The following is a 23,056-nucleotide window of genomic DNA, read 5'->3' as shown; positions in this document are numbered from 1 at the left end:
TGTTCAGACTGAACAAGTGTGAATAGGAAACCTGCTGGGGCAAGACAGATGCTGGGGGACTGACTGCATGAGGCATTACACAGCGACCAAGGGCCAACTTTTATAAGACAAAGCATGCTAATGTCAAACGGTGCGAAGGCCAATTGTCCAGTCCCTACATCACGTCTCTTGTGTACAAACATGAATGAATAGTAGAACTACCGCATAAGCAACAAAACAAAGGAGAGAAAAGAAGCCAAAACTAGTTTAAACATGAGACATGATAATTAGTTGACTGTGAAGATTGTTTTGTACGTTAGAGCTCCATTTTCCTTAACTGTAAAAATAAGACAGTATGTTATTAGTGGAGCCTTACCCAAAGCTAAAGCCTCCTCATTCAACACTGCGGCTTGTATCTTGTACAAGAGACTGTCTCTACCATCCTCACTACTGACTTACTTCAGGGAGCACGCCACTGTATTTATTTATCTTTCCATCTCCTACAGACCCAAGTAAAATCTAGGAAAGGGGAGCTTTCAGGTAGAACTCGTCATTATTTATATTTTTGTGGTTGTGGTACTGAATCCAAAGCTTTGAGCTTGTGTGAACTCTGTCATGGAATTATATTCTCCAGCCTGCAAGGTAAGCTTTTAAGAGTTGGATGAATTGGGGCTGGAGAGATGACTCAGTGGTTAAGAGCATTGACTGCTCTTCCAGAGGTCCTGAGTTCAATTCCCAGGAACCACATGGTGGCTCACAACCATCTGTAATAAGATCTGACACCCTCTTCTGGTGTGTCTGAAGACAGCTACAGTGCATTCATATAAATATAATAAATCTTAAAAAAAAAAAAAAGTTCAAGTGGACTGAAATGCCAGCCCAGATCCTAGGAACCGAGCCTTGAAGGCCCTAAACCTTGACAAACAACACACAAATGTCCAACTAGAAGACACTCAAGAACTGTCTGGTTAGATCAACTTAAAAGTACATTTAATTGCATAGAACCTGAAACAAACAGTATGTCAAAAAATCCTTTCTGGGCTGGGCATGGCGGTGCATGCATGCCTCCCAACACTCAGGGGGTGGAGACAGGCAGATCTTTGTGGGTTCGAGGCTAGGCTGGTTGATAAAGTGAGTCCAGGATAGCCAGGGCTCTGTAACAGAGAAACCCTGTCTCAGAAAACAAAACAAAACAAAAAGCTAGAGGAGGCCTAGAGGGGCCTCAGAGGCCTCCCCATACTCTCATACACTCTCTGTGCTAGAGAGTGAGGCCCTCGGCTGGGAACCGCACACCTTCCCACCCAGCTCGGTCTTCTGGCGGGCCTTGGGGTCGCACCAGGGACAGCTCTGTTCCCTCCTTTGTGCCTACAACATCACTCTGGGCTGCAGCCTCAAATGTCCACCCTTCCAATGTCTTTGTGAAACGTGTCCTCCCTAGCTTCCTGTGCCTACTTCCCAGAATACCACACATCTATCTGTATGTAGCACATCTGTAACACATGTACCTTTTCCATTAAGCCTAACTGGGGCTAGGTGGCAGCAAATCCCTAAACTGTCTTCATGACCTTTTTTTTTTTTTTTGGAATTTTTTTTTTTTTTGGAATTTTTTTTTTTTTTTGGAATTTTTTTTTTTTTTTTTTTTTTTTTTTTTTTTTTTTTTTTTGAGACAGGGTTTCTCTGTATAGCCCTGGCTGTCCTGGAACTCACTCTGTAGACCAGGCTGGCCTCGAACTCAGAAATCCACCTGTCTCTGCCTCCCAGAGTGCTGGGATTACAGGCATGCGCCACCACCGCCCGGCTTTCATGACCTTTTTAATCTGTGCTTATTTCTGTCAGCGTGCTAACAGAATGGTGGAGAGAGAAGGCAGAAGAAACCGTTGTGACTGGAGGCGTTACTCGAAATTCCTTCTCATCAACCACAAATATTTCAAACCACTTCTGTGGATATTATTATTATCATCATCATCATTATCATTATTATTATTTTGAGATGCTAAGGAAAGAAGCCTGGTTTCAAGCAAGCAGGACACCAAAGAAACAAATAAACTGGAAAGACCTTAGAAAAGTTTCAGCATGGACCCATCTGTAAATATAGTAATTTTTAAAGACCGCTCCAACACCTGTGGGGACATGTCAGAAAGGTGTATTGCTCCATTCCAGAAATAAAAGCGAACTCTTCCAGCCAAGCCAAACACAGAAGATGCTCCACTGGGATCTGATCGTGCTATTTGACGGTGACAGTGTTGGCCCAAGAACCAGGAGTCCAGGTTAAACTAGTATCTCGAGTCCAGGTGTTCACTGTTTCTCAAGCTGTAAACTGCTTTCTAGGCTGCAATATGCGGAAATATTTTCCCTCGTGGTACACTGATTTTACCTGACTCTCTGTTTGGTCTGTGTCTGTCTCACTCTCTTCATATCTCAGTCTAATCCTCTTCACACGGGCCTCGGTCTCTCTGTCTCTGTCTCTCTCCCCTCTCCTCTCCCCTTCCCTCCCTCCTCAGTCTAATTCTCTTCACATGGTCGTGTTTCACTAAGACAGATCTTAGCTCTTCTGAATGACTTTAGCACTTTGAACCTTGCTCTTTTTATTTTTTTGACCATGCCCTCTTGCCTTTCCCTCTCCTATCTCCATAGGTCCAAATCCTGTTCTATTTGTACTTATTATACAGAACACATACAGCACCCAAACCAAGAATAAATCACAGGCATAAGTCTTGTGAGTGTGCACTCTAGTTCACTCTGTGGAACTAGGGATCCCTTTGATGAGGGCTGTCTTCTAGTTCTAACAAAAGAAATCTCTCTCTTTTTTTTTTTTTTTGACTTTGCTACTTATGAAAATTTTAACCAACAGTTGTTAACATACAAGATGAAAATATCACATATACTCCCTAAGTTCCTTGAGAACAAGAAACTTTCTAATTCCTACCTTCCAGCTCTGGAAGAACATTCTACCAGCAGTCTTTCAAGGGGATTTGTTGGGCTGTGTACAACACTCACCCATTTGGTTAAGGGCTTGCCAGCATGCAGGAAACCCTGGGCTCCACCCCCAGCACCACCACATAAATAGGGCATGGTGGTGCATGTCTGTATTCCTAGTGTTTAGGAAGTAAAAACAGAAGGCCAGAAGTTCAAGATTATCTTCAGTACATAGTGAATTCTAGGCTAGCCTATGCTACATGAGTCTTCCCCTTCTCACAAAGCAAAAGTATTTATTAATTCTTCTAAAATCCATGTAGATTCTAATATCCATTTACATGGAACTAGATTAAAAATGACAAGCTATTTGCTTTTGGGGAGCTCCTCTAAGGGAGACAGCCCTCATTAACTATAGTAGCAAATAAATATGTGTAGGTATACACAATCTGTGATAAGTGGATGTAGGGGAAAGCAACTGTACATGGAAGACCGAGGAACAAAAATGGACAGAATGAGGCAGGGAGGTGGCATTTAGGAACTGCTAATTATTAGAGCTTGGTATATGGGCAGGAAAGTGTCCCACTGAGGCAAGAGAAGCATCCAGGGCATCCAAGATCAACAACGCAGTCAGGGAGAGAAAGGGTTAATGAGATTGAAGTGGCTGTTCCTTTGTTCAGACCTTGCTCATGGGGAGAGAGTTAGGAAGTATCAGTTAAAGGACTCAGAGTTCATCAAGTCAGGAGCCCATATACTGTGTCTGAAGGGTAACTGAGTTCCTTCTTTCCAAGTAGCAAGCAGGGAGAGACACAAGCATGTATTCATACATGTATTCAAATTCTGGCTCTGTTCATTTCTGCTCCTGGAGATAATTCTTTGAACAGTCTTTAGGATTGCAGTAAGTACCAGCCAGCCCGGCCAACCGGCCAACCAGCCAGCAGAGCCAACAAATAAAACACAGGTAGACTAAGTTCCAGGAAGAACACGCAGCGGGATATAAAAACGGTAAGTGCTTGATAATTTCTCACTGGCCCTCATAACTCGGTCACACCAGAACACTTTCTACAGTAACACAAACCTCCTGTTTCACTTGCACCTCCCCCACAGTATCAGGGACTCGCAGTAGGTAGCTCCAGTTTTTAATATCCTGATTTAAAGACAACGGACAACATGGGAGATGGAGTCCACAGTTGGCTGCTTGTTCCAACACCATCATGCAGAAGTATCTTGTGTAAAATACTTCTTAGTCTCAGTATCACCGACATTTTGAGCTAGACAATCCCTTATTACAAGCTGCCACATGTCACAGGATGTTTAATAGCATCCCTAGCTCTCTCACGCAGCTAACAGCTAGAAGACAATTCCCACTCATAGACTCACACTTCTCTATATAATTCTCAGGCAGCATGAGTTAAAGGCCTTTATGATAATTACAATTAGAAATTTTGGTTCTATCCCTGATTATTTTCGGTATACACTAAGCGATTTAACCTTTTACAGTTCTCTTAGTCAAAGGATGGAATAATTTATCTTTAGTGCCTATTCAGTTTAAAAGTTCAGATGTGGACAGCAGTTTCAATAAAGCAAACAACACACTTGCCTTTCTAAATGCCTCGGACTTGCTAGGCTTTCGACCTTCTGACCTTTCAGAGGCTCTAGCATTTACTTATCACACACACAGATCATCCGCACTTTCCAGTTCACTCTCAGATAAGCATCTCCTCGGAGAGGCATTTGCCAAAGTGGAGACTGCTTCCAGAACTGGGCTGCTGACTAGGTGCATGGCTCGTCACCACTGGAACTCAGACGTGAACTCATATAAGAACACATAAAACTGGGATAATAACATCACAACATTATAAAAATCAAAAGTAAATGTATACATGAAAGCAACTGGTATCCTAATAACAGACACAGTAAACAATAAATGCTAATCACTTTCTTCCTAACTCAGGTGCTTCTCAAAGGCCAAAGACTACTTGGCTCAGAATGACTAGTTACATTGCCGAGTATAAACCCAGGGAGCTAAGGAGGCAGGATTATGAGGCCCAGGCTAGCTTGGACTACATGGTAAGTTCAAGGTCAGTCTAGTCTACCTAGTGAGACTTTGTCTCAAAATCAAAACAAACAAACAAACAAACAAACAAACAAAAGAAGCAAGGGATGGAGAGATGGCTCAAAGGTTAAGAACACTGGCTGTTCTTTCTAGCTTCCAAATGGCAGCTCACAGTAATCTCTAACTCCAGTCCTGGGGGGATCCCTTTTTCTGGCCTCTATGGGTACCAGGCATCCACATGAAACATGTCCATTCAAGCAGGTAGAACACTCTTACACATGAAATTAAAAAAAAAAAAAAAGGAACCAAAATGATACAATACCCCCTCCTCCACTCAGTCTGTGTTCTGTGGCTGTGAGGTAAGTATAATTAATACATTGAGATACATTCAGATGGGCCAGTGAGATAGTTCAGCAGGCAAAGAAACTTGATGCCAAGTGCTTTTACCTTAACCCATCCCTTGCTGGCCCCAAATCGTATACTTTCGGTAGTTTTGCATTTCCGGTTTTAAAAACAAGGAAGCTATGCACAGGAAGGAGACATGTTTCCTTCTTAGTTATGGCAATTCTGTAAATTTGCAAGCAATCTGTATTCACTTTCCAGTGGGTAGGACGGTGGGGTGATTCTTACTGGCTGTGTGCCCGGGGGCAAATTACATACTAGCTTTGTGCCTCAGCTCTGAAACAGGGAAAATAGAGTAATTTATCTCAGAGGATTTCTGTAAGAGATATTATCGAGACTCCACTGAGGTAGCAGCATAAGAGAAGAGGCCAATTCCCGCTAATAGGGATGACAAAGCTGGGCGTGGTGGATCATGGCTGTGATTCCAGCCTGTATCCATAAGGCTGAGCCAGGAAGGCTACACAGATAGCCTGGGCTAAACACTGAGTGAGACGCTACCTCAGACAATCAAAATAAGTAAAACAGAGAAGAGACAACAGTATCTGTATGAGACAAAGTGGATGTTAACACTCAAGCACAGTGTCAAAACCCAGAGAGTCCTCCACAAACATTCAGAATCTTTACAGTCAGGTGTCAAGGTCCATCCTTTTAACATCAGCACTGGGAAGCACAAGCAGGAGGACCTCTGAGAGTTAGAGGTGAGCCAGAGGGACAGAGGAGGGAACAATCTCAAAACAAGTAACAACAAACCCTGCCCCTAACCATCCCAAACTATTACTTCTCTAAAAAAGGCTGCTGGAGGTGGTGGCACACGCCTTTGATCCCAGCAGGCAGGCAAGCAGATCTCTGAGTTAGAGTTCCAGGACAGCCAGGACTACACAGAGAAACTCTGTCTTAGAAATAATAAAAACCAAACCAAACCAAACCAAACCAAACCAAACCAAACCAAACCAAACCACCCTCTTACAAGTTATATGTATTAGCCAGGAGGTGGTGGTTCCCAGCACTTGGGAGGCAGAGGCAGGCGGATTTCTGAGTTTGAAACCAGCCTGGTCTACAGAGTGAGTTCCAGGACAGCCAGAGCTACACAGAGAAACCCTGTCTTGAAAAAAACAAACAAATAAACAAAAAAAGTTACGTTTATTTAGCTACTATTTGTTTGTAGGCCTTTAATCCCAGGACACAAGAGGTAGGAGTAGAAGGAATTAGTTTTCTTCCTCCACCATTGTGAGTTCTGGAGATAAACCTAGTTCTCAGAGAATTCCTGGAAAAAAGGTGTCTATAGAGGCTGACTGACTGCTAAACATTAAAAAATAACGAAGAGATTGGAATATTGCCGATCACATAGCTTAATTAGGGTTTCTTCTGGGTTCTTTAGGACCCCTCAAAGAGCTATTCTTGTCAGCTCAGTAATCAGAATTAACACTCTGATAAACAGATGAAAACCTTTGTATTTACTTCACAAACTCCTATTTCTACGGACTGAAGGGCTAAGAATGCTGTCAGGTAACCTCAGGCCTATGCCTGGCTACTACCCTGAAAGCCTGGGAATCACTATGCAGAGCAGATGGACTTGACCTCTCAGAGATCACCTGGAGTTAAGTGTGCAGCACTTCACCCTTCCTAAGCTGCTCTCTACAGTGAGTTACACACCCATGGGCCACTCTTCTTTCCAGTCTCCTTTCTCCTCAGCTGCGGGTTTCAGGAGTGTGCCTCTCAGCCATTCAGAGGCAGGGATACCCTTCGCCCATGTTTATCATGTGCTCAGTCATTTTCCTAGTTCCTGTCTGCACTTTATTTTCTCTACAGTGTTTCAAACTCATTGCCTCCCAGCATAATTGCATATCTTCAAATGTATCTATGGATTGGAGAGATGGCTCAGTGGCTAAAAGCACTGACTGCTCTTCTAGGTCCTGAGTTCAATTCCCAGCAACCACATGGTGGCTCACAACCATCTGTAATGAGCTCTGATGCCCACTTCTGGTGTGTCTGAAGAGAGCTACAGTGTACTCATTCATATACATAAATAAAATCTTAAAAAAATTTAAATCTATCTATCTATATCTGTCTGCCTGTCTGTCTATATATTTGTGGTAATTTCATTAGGATTTTGGGAAGGGAAAGATGAATGTTTCAAATGCCATCTTGAGATGGAATGTGGTTATACTACAGTGTATATACGTAAATAATACAGTATTCTTGCCCGTTTTATCTTTTCAAATTCAAGTAAGAGGTACAAGATGGCACCTTCCGATATTGCTGAAGTCATAATAAGGAAACTTTTCATACATAGTTTTCTGCAAGGTTTCTGAGCCTCTGACAGATTACCTAACCAGGAAAATGTAGTCTGTGGGCCTTCAATCATCCAACAGCAACCTTCCCTGGAAGATTGGAACCCAGGGCTACCCAGGGAAGCCATGTGTTAGTCTACAATTCTCTAATTTCTAGGAGTGGTAGTTCAACAGTTGGCCAGTTAGTGCTTGCCCCTCGGAGCTCATTGGAACCATTCCACAGAAAGACTGTGAATGCTTATAGCCTGGTCAACATGTGAATTTTATTCTAAAATCTAAAAAGTCAACACTAATCAAATTGTATCTTCTTACTGTATATCTTGGTGACTCTAAGAGTTCATAGCTGTCAGATGTGATGGCGTACACCTTTAGTCCCAGCATTTAGGAGGCAGAGGCAGGTAGATCTCTGTGAGTTTGAAGCCAGGCTGGTCTGTATACTTAGTACCAGGTCAGTCTGAGCTACATAATAGAGAGCCCCTATCTCAAAACAACAAAAACCAACAACACAATGACAACAACAAAAGCCCCCCAAACCAAACCAAACCCACCACCCCCAACAAACACACACACCAAAAAATGAAACCAAAACCAACAAATTATCTCCTCATTTTGAGTTTTATGGTTTCATTACATAAAGTGAGATTTACAGGAGTGAAAGGGTACATGTTCGATACACCCCATATGTTGTGCCTACTGTGTGCTTCCCTCCACAGCCACAAAACCATGTTCTACATTTTCAACCAAGAATGGCACTGCAAACCAGAAAGGCATTTGCATGCATGACTGTGACATATACACACTCACACACAGCAAAGGTAGCTGCTTGTTTTTAGTCTTTTCTCTGGAATATACAAAGGGACCAAGAGTTGAAAGGCAACAAAGCTGTGCAGAGAAAAGGACAGGCAGGAACCCAAAAGGGCAGCAAACTGGATTACTTGCTTCAGTACCTTCTGCTCCCAGGGCCACAGGAGGTCCACACAAAAAGGACAGGAGGCTCTGGCTTAAAGCTGCAAAAGCTAGCCGGGCGGTGGTGGCGCACGCCTGTAATCCCAGCACTCTGGGAGGCAGAGGCAGGCGGATTTCTGAGTTCGAGGCCAGCCTGGTCTACAAGAGTGAGTTCCAGGACAGCCGGGGCTATACAGAGAAACCCTGTCTCTAAAAAAAAAGAAAAAAAAAGCTGCAAAAGCACACAGCAAATTTCAGAAATGCTTTGGGAACTGAGCAGCAGAATGAAGGTGGTGAGGAAGGAGGGAGAGAAGGTTACAGTTCATGCTTAAGGAAGAAAGTGACATACATGCCTCACTTCTAAGACTCCAGAGGGGGAGGCAAGAGGCTCAAAAGCTCAAGGCTATCCACCTACTTAAGGAATTGGAGACTAGCCTAGTCACAAGAGACCCTGATCATCATCATCATCATTATCATCATCATCATCATAGCAGCAATTATTATAATGAAGAAGAAAAAGAAGTTATTGGCTAACAATTCTGACCTGCTTTATGGTCTCTCACCTTAAAAAGACACAGCTGTGAAGGTGCTGCACACTTCAGACAGTTACCAGCCACACACACACACACACACACACACACACACACACACACACACATGCCATGATTATTACCCCATCTGAGAAGAAGGGAAAGCCCATGGGCACGATGCTCTTTGCAGTCTCCCTCCCTCTGTGGACTGTCATAGAGTGAAGGTTCCTATAAGTAAGGAAGGTAAGTATGCCTGGGGACATGGTCTCTTTTTCTAAGTTTAGAATATAGTCCCCTTGTAAATGAGCTCTTAGGGAATGCCATATTGAAAAGCATTAGAAAATGTCTAGGACTGTGACACAGGTAACTTACCTCAGTGTAGTTTGTGATTCTCAGCAGAAACCCCATTTACGGGAAAGGGACATGTGCTAAACAATCCCCTTGTGCAATACTAGTGGCTCCTAGTTTTGCTTTATCAGCTCTGTCTGTCCAAGGCCTCTGCAAGCCACCTCATGTATCAAATGAGAAAAGAAAACAAGGCTCTTAGCAACTTTTTAAAGACTGAAGTGCTAATCTAGACAGCTGGTTACATATTCTCCTGGGGAAGCTATACCCGTACTAGGGTCCATCTTGCTCCCTTTGGGAAGCTTAAGTACATCTGTCTGTCCTTCTCTTAGTCTTCACATTTGAGCCTATAAAGTATTTTTAATGTTCCTTTAATCGTTTCAGAGAATTCCTTGGACTGCCGAGGATGGCAGCGTAGCGTAGAGCTGCATCTGTTCTTTCATGGCTGACAAAGTGCCCTATACAAGGTCCCCATTGAAGACCTGGTCTCTAAATAATAGAGGTTAACAGGTTTCAGATGGGTTCCTTTCTTTCACTGTGCATTCACAATTAAAACCCTACAAATCATAACTCAGCTTTCAGTGATCAGTCTCCTGAATAATACATCGATGACCTGACACCTTGAAACAGCTCAAAATATTTATCCTGCCGGGAAATTTGTGAACTGTCACATGTACAAAGGTACACACTACAGGAGTGTCTGAAACACCAAATCACTGAAAGTACAACCCAAGTGTTCACTGATTAAATCAGCTATCATATTTCCAGAAAACGTAATACACTACAGCCATTTAAGGAATGGCTGTACACCTTTATAGGATACCCTTCCAGACACAGTGTGGGAGGAGGAGCAGAGCACACCATACAATATGATTTATAAATGTATTTTAAAGGGAAAAGTATATACACAAGTTTACAACTTGAAAAATTAAACAATCAGTCCAATTCCTTTATTTTCCACATGGGGAAACCAAGACACATGCTATTGGAAAATGACATTAACATCTTTCCTAGCCAACTTTACATTTGCTCCTGTAAAGGGACTCTAAGCTCTGCCTTCCATTTCTCCAGATAGTTTGCTGGGAGGTGGCTAAGCAGGAGCGGTTTCTGAGCCCCACCTATCCTGTTTGGGCAGTAAGCACCATGGAGGGAGGCTCTTTCCTTCGGCCCACTCTCACCTTTCCACACAAAGAAGATCAGGTATAGAAATCCATTCTTCACAAAGGCCTTTAGAAAGTCTTTATTTGTCTGTTCCCCACACACAACTCAAATTTGATACGATAAACAAACTGAAAGGTTCTTTAGTTATGCAATGGCAGAAGGTCTCAAGTCCACTGGGGAGTGGATCTCCTGGACGATGTACTCCACGTCTCTGCAACCCTTTGTTGCTGGTTAAGCCATATCCTGGAATCAAGCAGGCATGGCATGACCTCTTCTCTTACTGCTCAACTGCAGTCTGGGTGTGGTTTCAGTCCCGTAATTAGAACTATTTTGAGTATTATTTATGTAAAGATTTCAGAATGCTTTACATATAATATCAGAGTGAAGCCAAGTACTGCATTATGTTTCACAGACTGAAGATTGCCACATATTAACTATGGGACATTAAGGAAAACAAACTAAACAAAAAACCCAAATACCAGTGAGATAGCTCAGTGGATAAGCATTTGTTGAGTAAACCTGGAGACCTGAGTTCAATTCCCAGAACCCAATAAAGGTGAAAGGAAAGAATTGACTCCACAAAGTTGTACTCTGATCTCTACATATATGCATGCCCATACTCACACCTGCATACAAAAATAAATAAATAGTTTAGGCTCGTCTGGAACTTACTGTGTAGCTGGGAACAACCGTAAATTCCTGATCTTCCTGCTTCTTCTTCCCAATGTATATAGCTTTTGGTCATTTAATTTAAAGAATATTAGCTACTCAGAGACGCGCAGGGGCAAAGCATTTCTTCAACTACTATCTTGCTGTAGTCAAAGGCAGACTGTACTTGCTACAACCCAAGGTCTTTCACTATTTAATCTGTTCTTTAGTTACAGAGAATTTCAATGGATGTGCCCAGAATATGGTACGAAACAGAAATTAGAAAACAGTCAAATTGTGCTTTTTACTCAGAAGACTGCATTTAAATATATAATAAGAACTGGCATCCCATCGAACCACTAATTAAAGAAAGACAACACTATCAAAGTGCAGTAAGAGAACAGATGAAAACAAGAAAATTGCTCCTGGATGGTGGTTCAGATCGTAACTGCAATGCCCGGGAGGCAGAGGCAGGTGGGTGTTTGAGTTCCAGGTCAGCCTTATCTATACGGTGAGATGTCTAAAAAGCAGAAAAAGCTAAGAGGCTACAGGAATATAGTTAACAGCATTCCCGTTTTATTTCAGAAACCAAATGACTGCATTCTACTGCTCTGAACTGCATGAAAATTAGATGGGTCCAAATAGTTCTTTACCAATAACTAACCAGGGAAGGGCTCAGGAGGGCTAGAAAAGGCCCAGTATTAATGTGCTGCTAGTGTTTTGCTCTCAAGCAATTTTTCCGAGTTTACTTTTGAGAGGCAGACTTCCATCTCACGCTGCATTGCACAATGTCCTCAGTCTACAAAAGCAGGTTGTATACAAAAACCTGGGGCCATTGTGTAAAGGAAAAGAGGTAGGGTGGACCCTTCTCAACCCCTTCCTTCTCGGCAGGGTTTGCATTCCTAAGGATGGGCCCCTCCTCTGCTTGGGGATGTTACCTAAATCATAAAATGACACAACTCAAAGCCATGGAACTTCAAAAGCATTTTCTTCCCAGTACTACTACAAGGTGCATATGTGTGTGTGTGTGTGTGTGTGTGTGTGTGTACTTACTGTACTGTAATGCATTAAGTATAAGACTTCATACCTAGATACAAAGAATGGGAGACCTGTTTTAAAGATTCTTTTCTTTGTGCTAAGAGCTGAATGTGAGAGTACAGGCCTGAGCACCCAACATCCTACTGCCCTACTCCCTGCCTCAGTCAAGCTTGCCTGGCGAATTTAAAAGGCAGAGTTTTCTGGGTGATTTATTTGACATCAGTTGAAATCCTGTCACTATAAACATTTCAACTTGCTAGTGTTAACTGTGTCATCTTTTCCCTCTTGTACTGCTCCTAGGAGACAGACAGACTCAACAACAGAGCCAAGTTAGAAACAAGAGAGCAAAAGACTGACATTTCACACACACACACACACACACACACACACACACACACACACACACACAGGCTGGCCTCAACCTTGTTATCTACTTGTCTTCTCTGGTCTTGAACCCCTCCTCCTCTCCCCAGTGCTGGGATTACAGGCCACCATTCCAGTTAAGGATCAGAGACTTGTCATACTTAATTATTACCTTTACAGCAGTCATTTCAGTTCTGGAACTTTTGTTTTCTTCAACTTGAAATTGAGATTACAATCCAAAGGGAAATGGATTAAAACTTTTAAGATTACTATCAGTGCCCTAAGTACTGTTTACCATGCCTTACCTCACCTTAACAAATCTGTATGACCCCAAGGTCTAGGATTACTAGGGAAATAAAGGGGCAACCTACCTAAGAAAGGCAAACTTTTCCTTTACAGCCTCCTAAACTAACCAGATTTTTAAAATGTCAATCATGTCATGTATCTAATCCCAGCACTGGAAAGGCAGAGGCAGGAGGACCTCTGTGACTTGGAGGCCAGCTCCATGATATCAGGGGATACACCCTGAGACTCTGTCTGAAAATCGAACCAACCAGCCAAAAATATTAATCATGTCATGTAGAGCATAAATCATTTCATGCTGATCTAACAGGAAACTTGTCACCTTGGACTCTAATAAATATGGCTTTGGGTTGCTTTTAAAAAATTATTTTTTAATTCTCTGTGAATTTTATCTCAAACTGTCAGAAAAGAATCCTAAAGAATCCTAAAGAAATTCCCAAACAATTTAACTGACAAAGAAGATGTTTATTCCATCTGGCCACACTGGGAAAATGGAATAAACCCTCCACAATCTGCCTTCAGGATTCTGAGGTGAAGGCAGTTTTAGTAGAGGGCCTGAAAGCAGTAATAGTCAAGGTATGGTCTCTACATTATTGTGTCTTCTGTAATAAACAGAAATTGTGTCTAACAAGTTTAAATCTCTTTCCAGGAGAAAGGGTTCCTCTCTGGATGGCCCAGGCTTCAGACTTTTTTCTCCCAGCATGAAGGACTACTGTAAGGTAGCCACAGATAATACGTAAATAAATGAGCATGGTTGTATTCCAACAAAACTGCAAAACTAGGCAGCGAGATAAGATTTGTCTGTAGTCTATTGATTTCTGAGAGCCACATTCCAAGTAGAAGTTGAGGTTTCAGGTTTCAAGTTAAAGACAACAAACCCACAGAGGATATTTGTGTTTTAAGTAGGAGTAAGACACGTAAAATGTGTAAAGTTCCATACTTTAGGTCGCCAGTCAGAGTCAGCACAGCCAGGAGAGGCTAACTCCGCCCTGACGTTTGCCCAGGGTGGTGATGTGGAGCTCAGAGATGGAATGCTTGCCAAGCATCTGCAAAACCCTGGGTTCAACCGCTGCTACCATGGAAACAGGAGCCTAGCCTGTTTGCTAAAGTTGCCCTTTCAACCTGGAAACCCTACCTCCCACCCAGCTTCCTTCTGGAATCCTACTCATCTTCAAACTGTTTATGCAACCCTATACTTCAGCTAATTTAGAGTATATAAAGGAAGTGTTTAATCCCTAGAACACGTTGTTACGCAGCTTGCTTTGGGTAAGGCATAGTAAACATTACATAGGGCACTGGTATTAATCTTAAAAACTTCAACTCAGTTTCCCTATGGATTATAATGACTGAGATTATAATGAACAGAGATATGATCTCTTCCTACTTTGATATTCTATAATTTCTTAGATGGTTCATTTGCTATCTACACAAAATCTAGCATTCCACACAGTAGTCTCTCAGGTGAAGTGTCTCTAACTGTATTACAATATTTCTGCGTTTAGTAACTTGAGTGAATAGAATACCACAGAAACATTTTTAATCTCCATTCAATCCATATCTCTTTACCACTGGAGGAGATTAATATCAATTTGCCTGATATAAAGGTTGTCATCTTTTTGCAAACTTGACTTAAAAGGAATTATTAAATTTGCTGTTTCCTAGTTAATCTTTGGGGAATGAATATTAGCATACAAACACACAATACACAAATGTGTATATATATATATATATATATATATATATATATATATATATATATATATATATCATTGTATTGTTTAAAGTCAATTCTCACCCAGGCTGGCCTGGAACATACTATGTGGACCAGGCTGGCTTCTAATCCTCGGAGATCCACACACCTCAGCTTCCTAAATGTTAGGATTAAAGGGGTACGCTACTACACCCAAGATGATCAATACATTTTATACATATTTCAGAACTGTATGGTTAAGAAAATGAGCAAAGATACTGAAAGCAAGAACAACAAAAAACCTTGACAATCAGGGTTGTATTTGTTACTTATCTTTGAACTCCCAGTTCTCAGCAGATGTGTCTATATCTGATCTGTTCCTTTTTTAAGGTGTTTAGGGAACCTGGCCAAAACTCAGAGTGAGTTATCAAGGCTTGGGGGGCAGGGATTCAGGTCTCCTGACTCCTACTCCAATAGTAGTAATCTGGATATTTTAATCCAGGAAAATTGGCTTTCCAGATGGCACCAGAATTAGAATTATATTTCTAATTCTAAGCCTGAAAGAGTGAGGAAGACCCGTGTCTACTTTTCCCTTTCTTATGTTGCTAATGAAATTCAAGATCATATATGCCTGCCTACAATGTCCCAATCACCAAACAGGACAGTTTTAGGGTTACTGAATATGTAAAAAAGGCCACTTCAAACACTCGCCAGAGAAACACCTCTACATAGAACGCAGGGAGAGAGCTCAGGTGCTTTCTTGGGTTTTGCTCTCTGTTTTTGTTTTTTGTTTTTTGTTTTTTTTTTTTTAATAATTGCTAAAATCCAGTATAGTGATATAGTCTTTAATCCCAGTACTGGAGAGGTATAGGCAGGTGTATTTCTTTGAGAGTTTAAGGATAGCCTGATCTACATAATGAGTTTTAGGACTGCCAAATTTGCATAAATAGACCATCTCAAAATAAAATAAAATAAAATAAAGGAAGAAAATAAAAATAAAAATAAAAATAAAGAAAGCATTCCTGAAATATTTTAGTGCTGGAGTGATCAGGTCTAGGGCAGGGTTAGAACTTACTCATTCATCCCTACCTACTCAAGTTCACAAGTTAAACAAAGCTACTCCTACAGGCTCCAATCCTACTGCACGGATTCCAGTTTATCACTGCTTTAACAGTAGGATTTCACTGCTTTAACCATCTTAATCTGTAAAATAAACACAGGAAGCAGACCAGCAGCCTTATCCGCAGATACAGGAATAATTTACTCACAAAAATTATAAGTAACATATAATATTTCTAACTACACTATTTCCCCTTCCCCCTCCCCTGGAGTTTTAGACAATAGTACAGTCACCTTCAATGAACAAAAGAGACCAAGCAACCCAGACAGTTCACCGCCAGTACAGCATTTTTATCTTTCTGGAAGCTACCTATAAAAAACAAGAGCCATTGCTGGGCTCTTTGGGTCACACAGGGGAAAAAAAAAAAACCTGAGAGTAAATTAAGGAACAAGGGAACAAAGATAAGTTATATTATTCAATCTAATAAAAAATTAATGAGAACCCACTGTGGGCAAGAAGACTTACAAGTTAGTAGTTCAAAAACTGTAATAAAAAGCCCCAGAGGGGAAGTGCCAAGAGGTACAGAGTTCTCTGGGAGAGAGCTCCAGTCTCTTCAGTATCCTCAGAAGAGACTAAAGCATTCCGGTAAGGGACACTTACAGGATCAACCTGACTGGGAAGAAAACCAGAAAGAACTCCAGTGAGAACTGTGGAAGTGGACGCTACACTGGGACACACTATCTGCTTATCTTGCGTGGCTAAGCAAGATCGTTCAAAAAGACCATACCAGGCTAACCAAAGAAATACAGAAGAAGAAAGCCATTCACAGTGAGGGTGAAAACTGGAGGCGGATAAGTCAGCAACAACTAATGTTGACTTAAAACCTTGGCAGCAAAACTCGTCTCAGCAAAACTGGGCTGAGGATTTTCTACCTCCAAAGTCCCGTCCATCATCCACCCTTCCGAATATCCCAGCTCTTCTGGTCCTCTCCTACCTCGACTTTAGAAACAGGGTCCTTTCCCAAGCCGAATGCCACACAGTTAAGGGCCAGGCTTCCTCATTCATCAGCTCTCTAAACCCTGGTACAAAGGACCAGGTCTGCCCTTTACTCTGGCTGACCTCGGACTAATCACCCAAGTGGTTAGTTCTCCGGTTTTTCTTGTCTGCAAATTAGTTTATTACGGAGAGACCCGGATCGGACTCGATGATTTCAGAGATTTAAAATCTTAGCTAACTGCATATGGAGACACTGGACACGCGGTCCTTTGCATGGGGAAACTGAGGCACCGAGCACCCTGCCTAAGGTCATAACAGCACTGTCGCTGCAGGGTCCCTGTCACCGCACGGCTCAGATCCCATGACTTCTAGTCGCGGGGCTCTTTCTCCTTCCGCCCAGTCTTAGGGAGCTGCGGGGGGTCCTGGTTCAGGAGGGAAAGGGACAGCGAACACGCCAGGTTTAGAAAAGGGAGGGGAGAGGCCTTACCTTCCCAGGGCAAGCCCCGCCGCCTGAGTCTTCCTCTCAGAACTGGATACCCTAACCAGGTCTGGACTTCTCCCAAGCCCCCACCACTACTGCCCGGCTCGACGTGTCCCACGACCGCAGTAAAGGCCGCCGATTCCCGCCCTGGACCCGCCCCCTGAGCCATCTGTCCAATCATTGCTCAGAACCTAGGAACTCCACCCCCTCGGAGGGCTGGCGAGGTCTTACGTCACTTGGAGCTCACCTCCTCATTTGCCTTTGCTCCACCTCCTCTACCGCTGGGTCTCCTCTGGGCCTCACTACCCTGAAAGAGTTTGTCCTGCCGGAAAGCAGCTCGCCGCCACGGCGTTTTACGTTACCGGCGGTGACAGGCCCTGGGAACATCCAACTTCTTCCTTTCAGCTGGGCAAGCCGACGTGATGTTCGGTGCGGGAGACGAGGATGACACCGACTTCCTCTCGCCAAGTGGCGGGTGAGTGATTGAGAAACTGGGCAGGAGCGCCGGGCTGAGAAACTGGCGAGTGGTTACAGGGGTCGATCTCATCTCAGGCCTCTTCCCAACTTCCGGGTCTAGACAGACCCTCGTCCCATTCCACTGCTCGGACTTCGCCGACTGAGCAGCGGTGTCGGATCGGCCAGTCTGGGTTCAGGACCTGGTAACCTCCCTTGACACCCTTTTGCTTTGTGAATCACAGTTTCTCCAGTGAAATGGAGGTGATTGCTAGGGAGACTGCCTGCCTCGAAGTTTATATAGGAGTCAGCTCCCATAATAAATATATGAGCTGTAAATTCAAGAGACTTTCTCTTCCCTGTGAACAGGATGGTGACACTTTGAACCAGGACCTGGTGGGTCGTCTCTGGCATCCTTCAAAATCTACTTCAGATGTTACCTTTTTGATGATTCTCTGCCCTCACAGCCCCGGGCGGAAGAGACTGCTTTATCTTCCTTATTTCCACGCTGTGTCTTTGTACGTGGAACTGAAATCTAAACCCTGACTGAACTGCTCATGTTGCTCATTTCTGTCTAGGTCTCAGAACAGTAACTCCTGGCGCATATTGCTTGCTCACGAAGTGCCTGCGAAATTACACTTTTTAAGCCCTAAGGCTTAAAGCTAATGGGAAAGACTGCATTCGTTTTCTTCTGCCTTCAAACATCATATATACTTATCTTGGGAGAGAAGTCTTTAATGGCAGGCAAGGTTCCCCCGCCCCCCTCTCTAATAATTAGCTCTGCGTTTTCCCTTGCGTTGTCTTAGTGAACCTCTTGTCTCCCTTTAGACTTGTTAACTGAAAAGCTCACATCTTTGCAGAGCCCTTCTTTGAACATCTATCTGCCTTACAAGTTTTGTGCATAGTGATGAACTTACTTAAGAACAACTGACACATCAATATGCCAGTCATCCTACCAATAATAATAATAATTAATCTTCTGGAATACTGGGCATTCAATACAGGAGTTACCATAGAATGACTGACTTTCTTTTGACTGTGTCATGTATGCATGTTAGGAACATCTTTGTTGAGGACAGAGGTTCAGGATCAGGGGTCCTTCTCTGTAGACTTCCACTTTATTTTTTGAGACAGGTTTTCTCACTGAACCTGAACTTACCATTTTGTCTACACATTGTCCAGCAAGCTCCCAGTTTGCACCCATCACCATGCTTGTCTTTTTTCCGTGCTTGCTGGGGATCGGAACTCAGTACAGTAAGCTCTTTACCCCTGGGTTCATCTCTCCAGCCCCTTTTATTTGGTCTTCAGTGATTAAGATCTTTTGGCACCCAGTGAGTAGCTGTGCATTGCTCTCTCTCCACCTCATTCTCTTGTGGCCTGCACCCACTTAGCTCCACTTTGAATTCATTTAGTGACTCCATTACTTTTGAGTTAACTGGGCATTGTTTCCTTTCTTTCCTATGTCACCCAAAACATTTACAGCCTCTGCTGCTGTTGGCTGGACATTCAGCTACAGCCTGTTTTGTGTATATCTTCAAGGTATGTTTATTTATTTCGGATATGGTTTCTTTCACTATGAAGCCATGACTAGTCAGGAATTCTTTATATAGACCAAACTGACCTTGAACTCACTGGGATCTGCCTGTCTTCCCCCTAAAGGCATGTGCCATCACACCCAGCCTCGAGGTATATTTTAATTTCATAATCTTTACTATGTGAGAGTATTTGAGGAAAGTTTATGAAGGTATTTTAAGGCTCCCAACTTTCATACATCAAAGAATCTGCTGCTGACAAGGCAGACAGTGGCAGTCATGTGCTCTTCTCCTGATTCCTGACCCAAGATAAAGTCTTCCTGTCTCAATCTCCTTTCCTGGGAAGGCTTAACTAAGAATTGAAGATACTTTACACATATGACTGTGGGTCCTAGGCATAGAAAACAGACAATTTGACTAAAAAAGACTCAACAAAGAAAGCTATACAGATACATTTTTGTCCCCTGTAGTAGCTAGGGAAAAATATTTTGTTCCTGGCAGTAGCTAGGAAAACGGAATCAAACGTAAGAGATTAAAAATGGGAAAAATGAGCTGGAGAGATGGCTTAATGGTTGAGAGCTGTGGAGGAACTGGATTTGATTCCCAGTACCCACATGGTGGCTCACAACCATCTGTAACTCCAGTCCCTGGGAATCCAAGACCATCTTCTGGCCTCTTTGGGTAACAGGCATGCAAATGCTGCATAGACATACATGCAGACAAAACACTGACACACATAAAATAAAACGAAGAAAAGAGGACTAGAGAAAGTTTTGTGTGCATTCTCTGATTTGGCTGTTCCTCCATTAGTTTTATTAAGGAAGTAGAACATCTGACAGTGAACACTGCAAATCTTTCCAGTTCCCCTTTTATAAATGCAGTTTTCTTTAAAACTGCTTCCCTAAGTTTGATTTAACCTTCTGACTTTCTTGATCCTACTTAGGCTATTAAGGGCTAACTGAAGCATCCTAATGTCTAGGATGGCTGTTTCAGTGACTGATGTCTGCTGTTCAAGTTCCTGGGCCTCTTCTTGTTTGTTTACTTTAATTTGTTTTTGAGACATGATCTTACTGTATGGCTCTGGTTGTCCTGGTACTCACAATGTATACTAGATCTCCGACTCAAATCTGCCTGTTTCTTTCCCGAGTGCTGAGATTAAAGGCATGAGCCACCAGGCATGGCCAGGTTCTTCAGCCTTGAAGTCAGTGGTTAACCTAAAAGTAGTAATCAAAAGGCATGTCTTCTCCTTTTTTCTTAGCCCTTTTCCCACCATTATGACATTGAAATGAAGAAATAGGCAAATGTCTACTAAGTATTTCATATTTAACTTCAGGTAATACAGAGAGGAATAAGACATAGTTCCTATACCTATGACACTTTATTTAAGCAGTAGAATAAAATCAATCCAACAATAATAAAAATAATCACAAAGCTCTTGAAATTTTATTTATTTAATGTTAATGCATAAAAGTATGTGCAAAAGGCATCAGATTCCCTGGTACTGGAGTTACAGAATGTTGTGAACCACCACCTCGGTGCTGGGAACTGAACCCAAGGCTTCTGTAGCAGCAACAGGTGCTCTTAACTTCTGACCCATCTCTCCAGCTCCCACAAGGATTTTTTTTTTTTTTTTTTTGAGATAACATCTCACTACGTAGCCCTGGAATTCCTGGGCTCAAGTATTCTACCAGTGATTTGAGAAACATTCCCACCTGACTTTTTATTCCATTTCATTTGTGTGTAAGTAATTATTCCTCATCTAGATTTAAGCTTTGGAGCCAGTAAAATGGCTTAGTGGGTAAAGCCTTGACAACCTAAGTTCAGTCCCCATAAACCACATGAGGTTGGAAGAAGGGAACTGACTCCACAGCGTTGCCCTCTGATCCGGCGTACATGAATGGCACAATGCAAGCGTGTTTACATCATACATACGCAGTGGTGAAAATAAGACTGGACAGTTTTTCACTACTGCTAAAGCTAGTGCTCAGTTCTCCCAGAGTTTGACTCCTATAAGGAGCCTCAGCCAGGCATGTGGCACATGCCTTTAATCTCAGCCCTCAGGAGCCAAAGGAAAGTATATTTCTGTGGGTCCAAGTCTAGCCTGGTCTACATACGGAGTTCTGGGGCAGCTAGGGCTGCATAGGCAGACACTGTCTTAAAAAAGAAAGAAAGGGGAGGGAGTCTTTAGGTCACCCTGGCCAAAAGGAAAAAAGAAAAAAACCTCAGTTTTCTCTGTGTTCTTTTAGCATGTGCTAATGTCTTAATTAAATCAGCATTACTTTCACTCAGGTATTACCCTTGCATTGTATCTGCGGCCCCATTTATAGCACATTTGAAGGAAGCATACTAGAGTCTTTAAGAAAATAATAGTGCCAGACTGTCAAAGTGAACTGAGGAAGGGTGTAGAGTTGGCTATTGATCACTCAGAAGACTTCTCTGATGGAACAGAACATGATGTTCTTGGACCAGTGACAAGCTCTGTGGGAATGGAGAAAAGGATGAGGGAACACACACACACACACACACACACACACACACACACACACACACACGCACACGCACATGCACACACATATGTTCGGTAGATGAAGCAAGCTCCAACAACTTTATTTTTTCTCTTAGCCTTTTTATACCACTTAAGACAAAAATTCTCTATGTAAGAGAAAGATTACCTTATAGCTACAAGTTACATATTCTCTAAAAACAATCACTACAAGAACATATTCTTCAAGAACAGATTGAAATCATTACACATAAGGAAATTACAACAGGATTATTGATTATGTATTATTCTTTTGAAACTCATACCTAACTAAACATTTTCCATCTATCTTTCTCGCCACAAGTTCATCATGGAGATTGATTTTTTTTTTATCCCAAAGTTGTAATTCTTTTGTCACTGATTAACAAGGTTTAAGTAAGCTAGTCTGTCATCTTATGTCTTATTTTTGAAGTCTAGTTCAGCTAAACTTGTTAGTCACCTATTTTCTAGTTTTATACTCAGAATAGAATTTTTTACTCTTTATTCAGAATCCTGTCTTTTCACGGTGTACATGGAAACCTGTGGCCACATCCCTAAATCACAAGATGCAGGAACTTAGACCCAACCTTGAATGAATGTTTTCTTTGATTATTAACTTGTCCCAAGCCTATTGAATGTTTTCTTTGATTATTAACTTATCCCAAGCTTGTTTTCCCCTTCCAAGTACAATTATGTGCTTGTAATGCATGAGAGCTCACTGTGCTTCTTTTCTAACCTATGCAGCCTTCACTACTGTGCAAGGAGGGGGCACACTATACTCTTAATTCTAACTGTATTAAAAAAAAAATCTAACTGTATTATATCTTTTTGGCAAAACAACTTAAACTTCTATCCCCTAACTTCCTAAAACTACTTAAATCAAATCAAGAATTTTGTAAAATCATTAGTTCATCAAGACTATTATTTTATGAAAGTTCATCTTCATATTGATCTTGCAGGAAAATTGTCCAATAGAGTGGCCTGTCTCCCAAGAAACAATCATACCAGACTATAGGTGGTGAAGGTATCCCCAGACACCCCCCCCCCCCCATGCTAGATATATGAGGAACACAGCAATGACAAAATGAGAAGTCATAGCAGCAGCAAGAAGGAATCTGGAGACAAAGGCCCTGGGGCTGTGCCTCTCCAGCTACATTCATTCGGTTGTACAAGATGGTGGCCCATCTCCAGGAAGCTTACTTACCCACTGCAGTTCCTCCTGTGTGGTGTACACCCTCCAATCACATTGAATGTATTTCATGAAATACTAATCTATATTTATACACATATAAATTATGTTTTTTAAAAAGTCAGAAGAATTGAATTGTTGAGACGCTTCAGCGTTTGTA

General features: G+C 42.2%; 2 protein-coding genes across 3 annotated transcripts in view; one reads left to right on the top strand and one right to left on the bottom strand.

Annotated features, from left to right (window-relative positions):
- Window positions 1–17,340, bottom strand: part of Slc31a1 (solute carrier family 31 member 1) — a 30,500-nt gene extending 13,160 nt beyond the window's left edge. Inside the window, exon 1 of the mRNA XM_052176581.1 lies at window positions 17,208–17,340. The gene's annotated coding sequence lies outside the window, so the exon portion shown is untranslated. The remainder of the gene's footprint in view (window positions 1–17,207) is intronic.
- A 142-nt stretch (window positions 17,341–17,482) lies between these two features.
- The window catches only part of Fkbp15 (FKBP prolyl isomerase family member 15), a 52,674-nt gene continuing 47,100 nt past the window's right edge, over window positions 17,483–23,056 (top strand). Inside the window, exon 1 of one of the 2 annotated variants that reach the window (XM_052176579.1) lies at window positions 17,483–17,676. In XM_052176579.1, coding sequence (XP_052032539.1) covers window positions 17,624–17,676 — 53 coding nt within the window. In that variant the 5' untranslated portion in view covers window positions 17,483–17,623. The remainder of the gene's footprint in view (window positions 17,677–23,056) is intronic. The other variant, XM_052176578.1, reaches the window with a different exon arrangement.

Source organism: Apodemus sylvaticus, chromosome 3, assembly GCF_947179515.1.
Source record: "Apodemus sylvaticus chromosome 3, mApoSyl1.1, whole genome shotgun sequence".
Taxonomy (NCBI): Eukaryota; Metazoa; Chordata; class Mammalia; order Rodentia; family Muridae; genus Apodemus; species Apodemus sylvaticus.
This window is presented reverse-complemented; position numbering and strand designations above follow the sequence as displayed.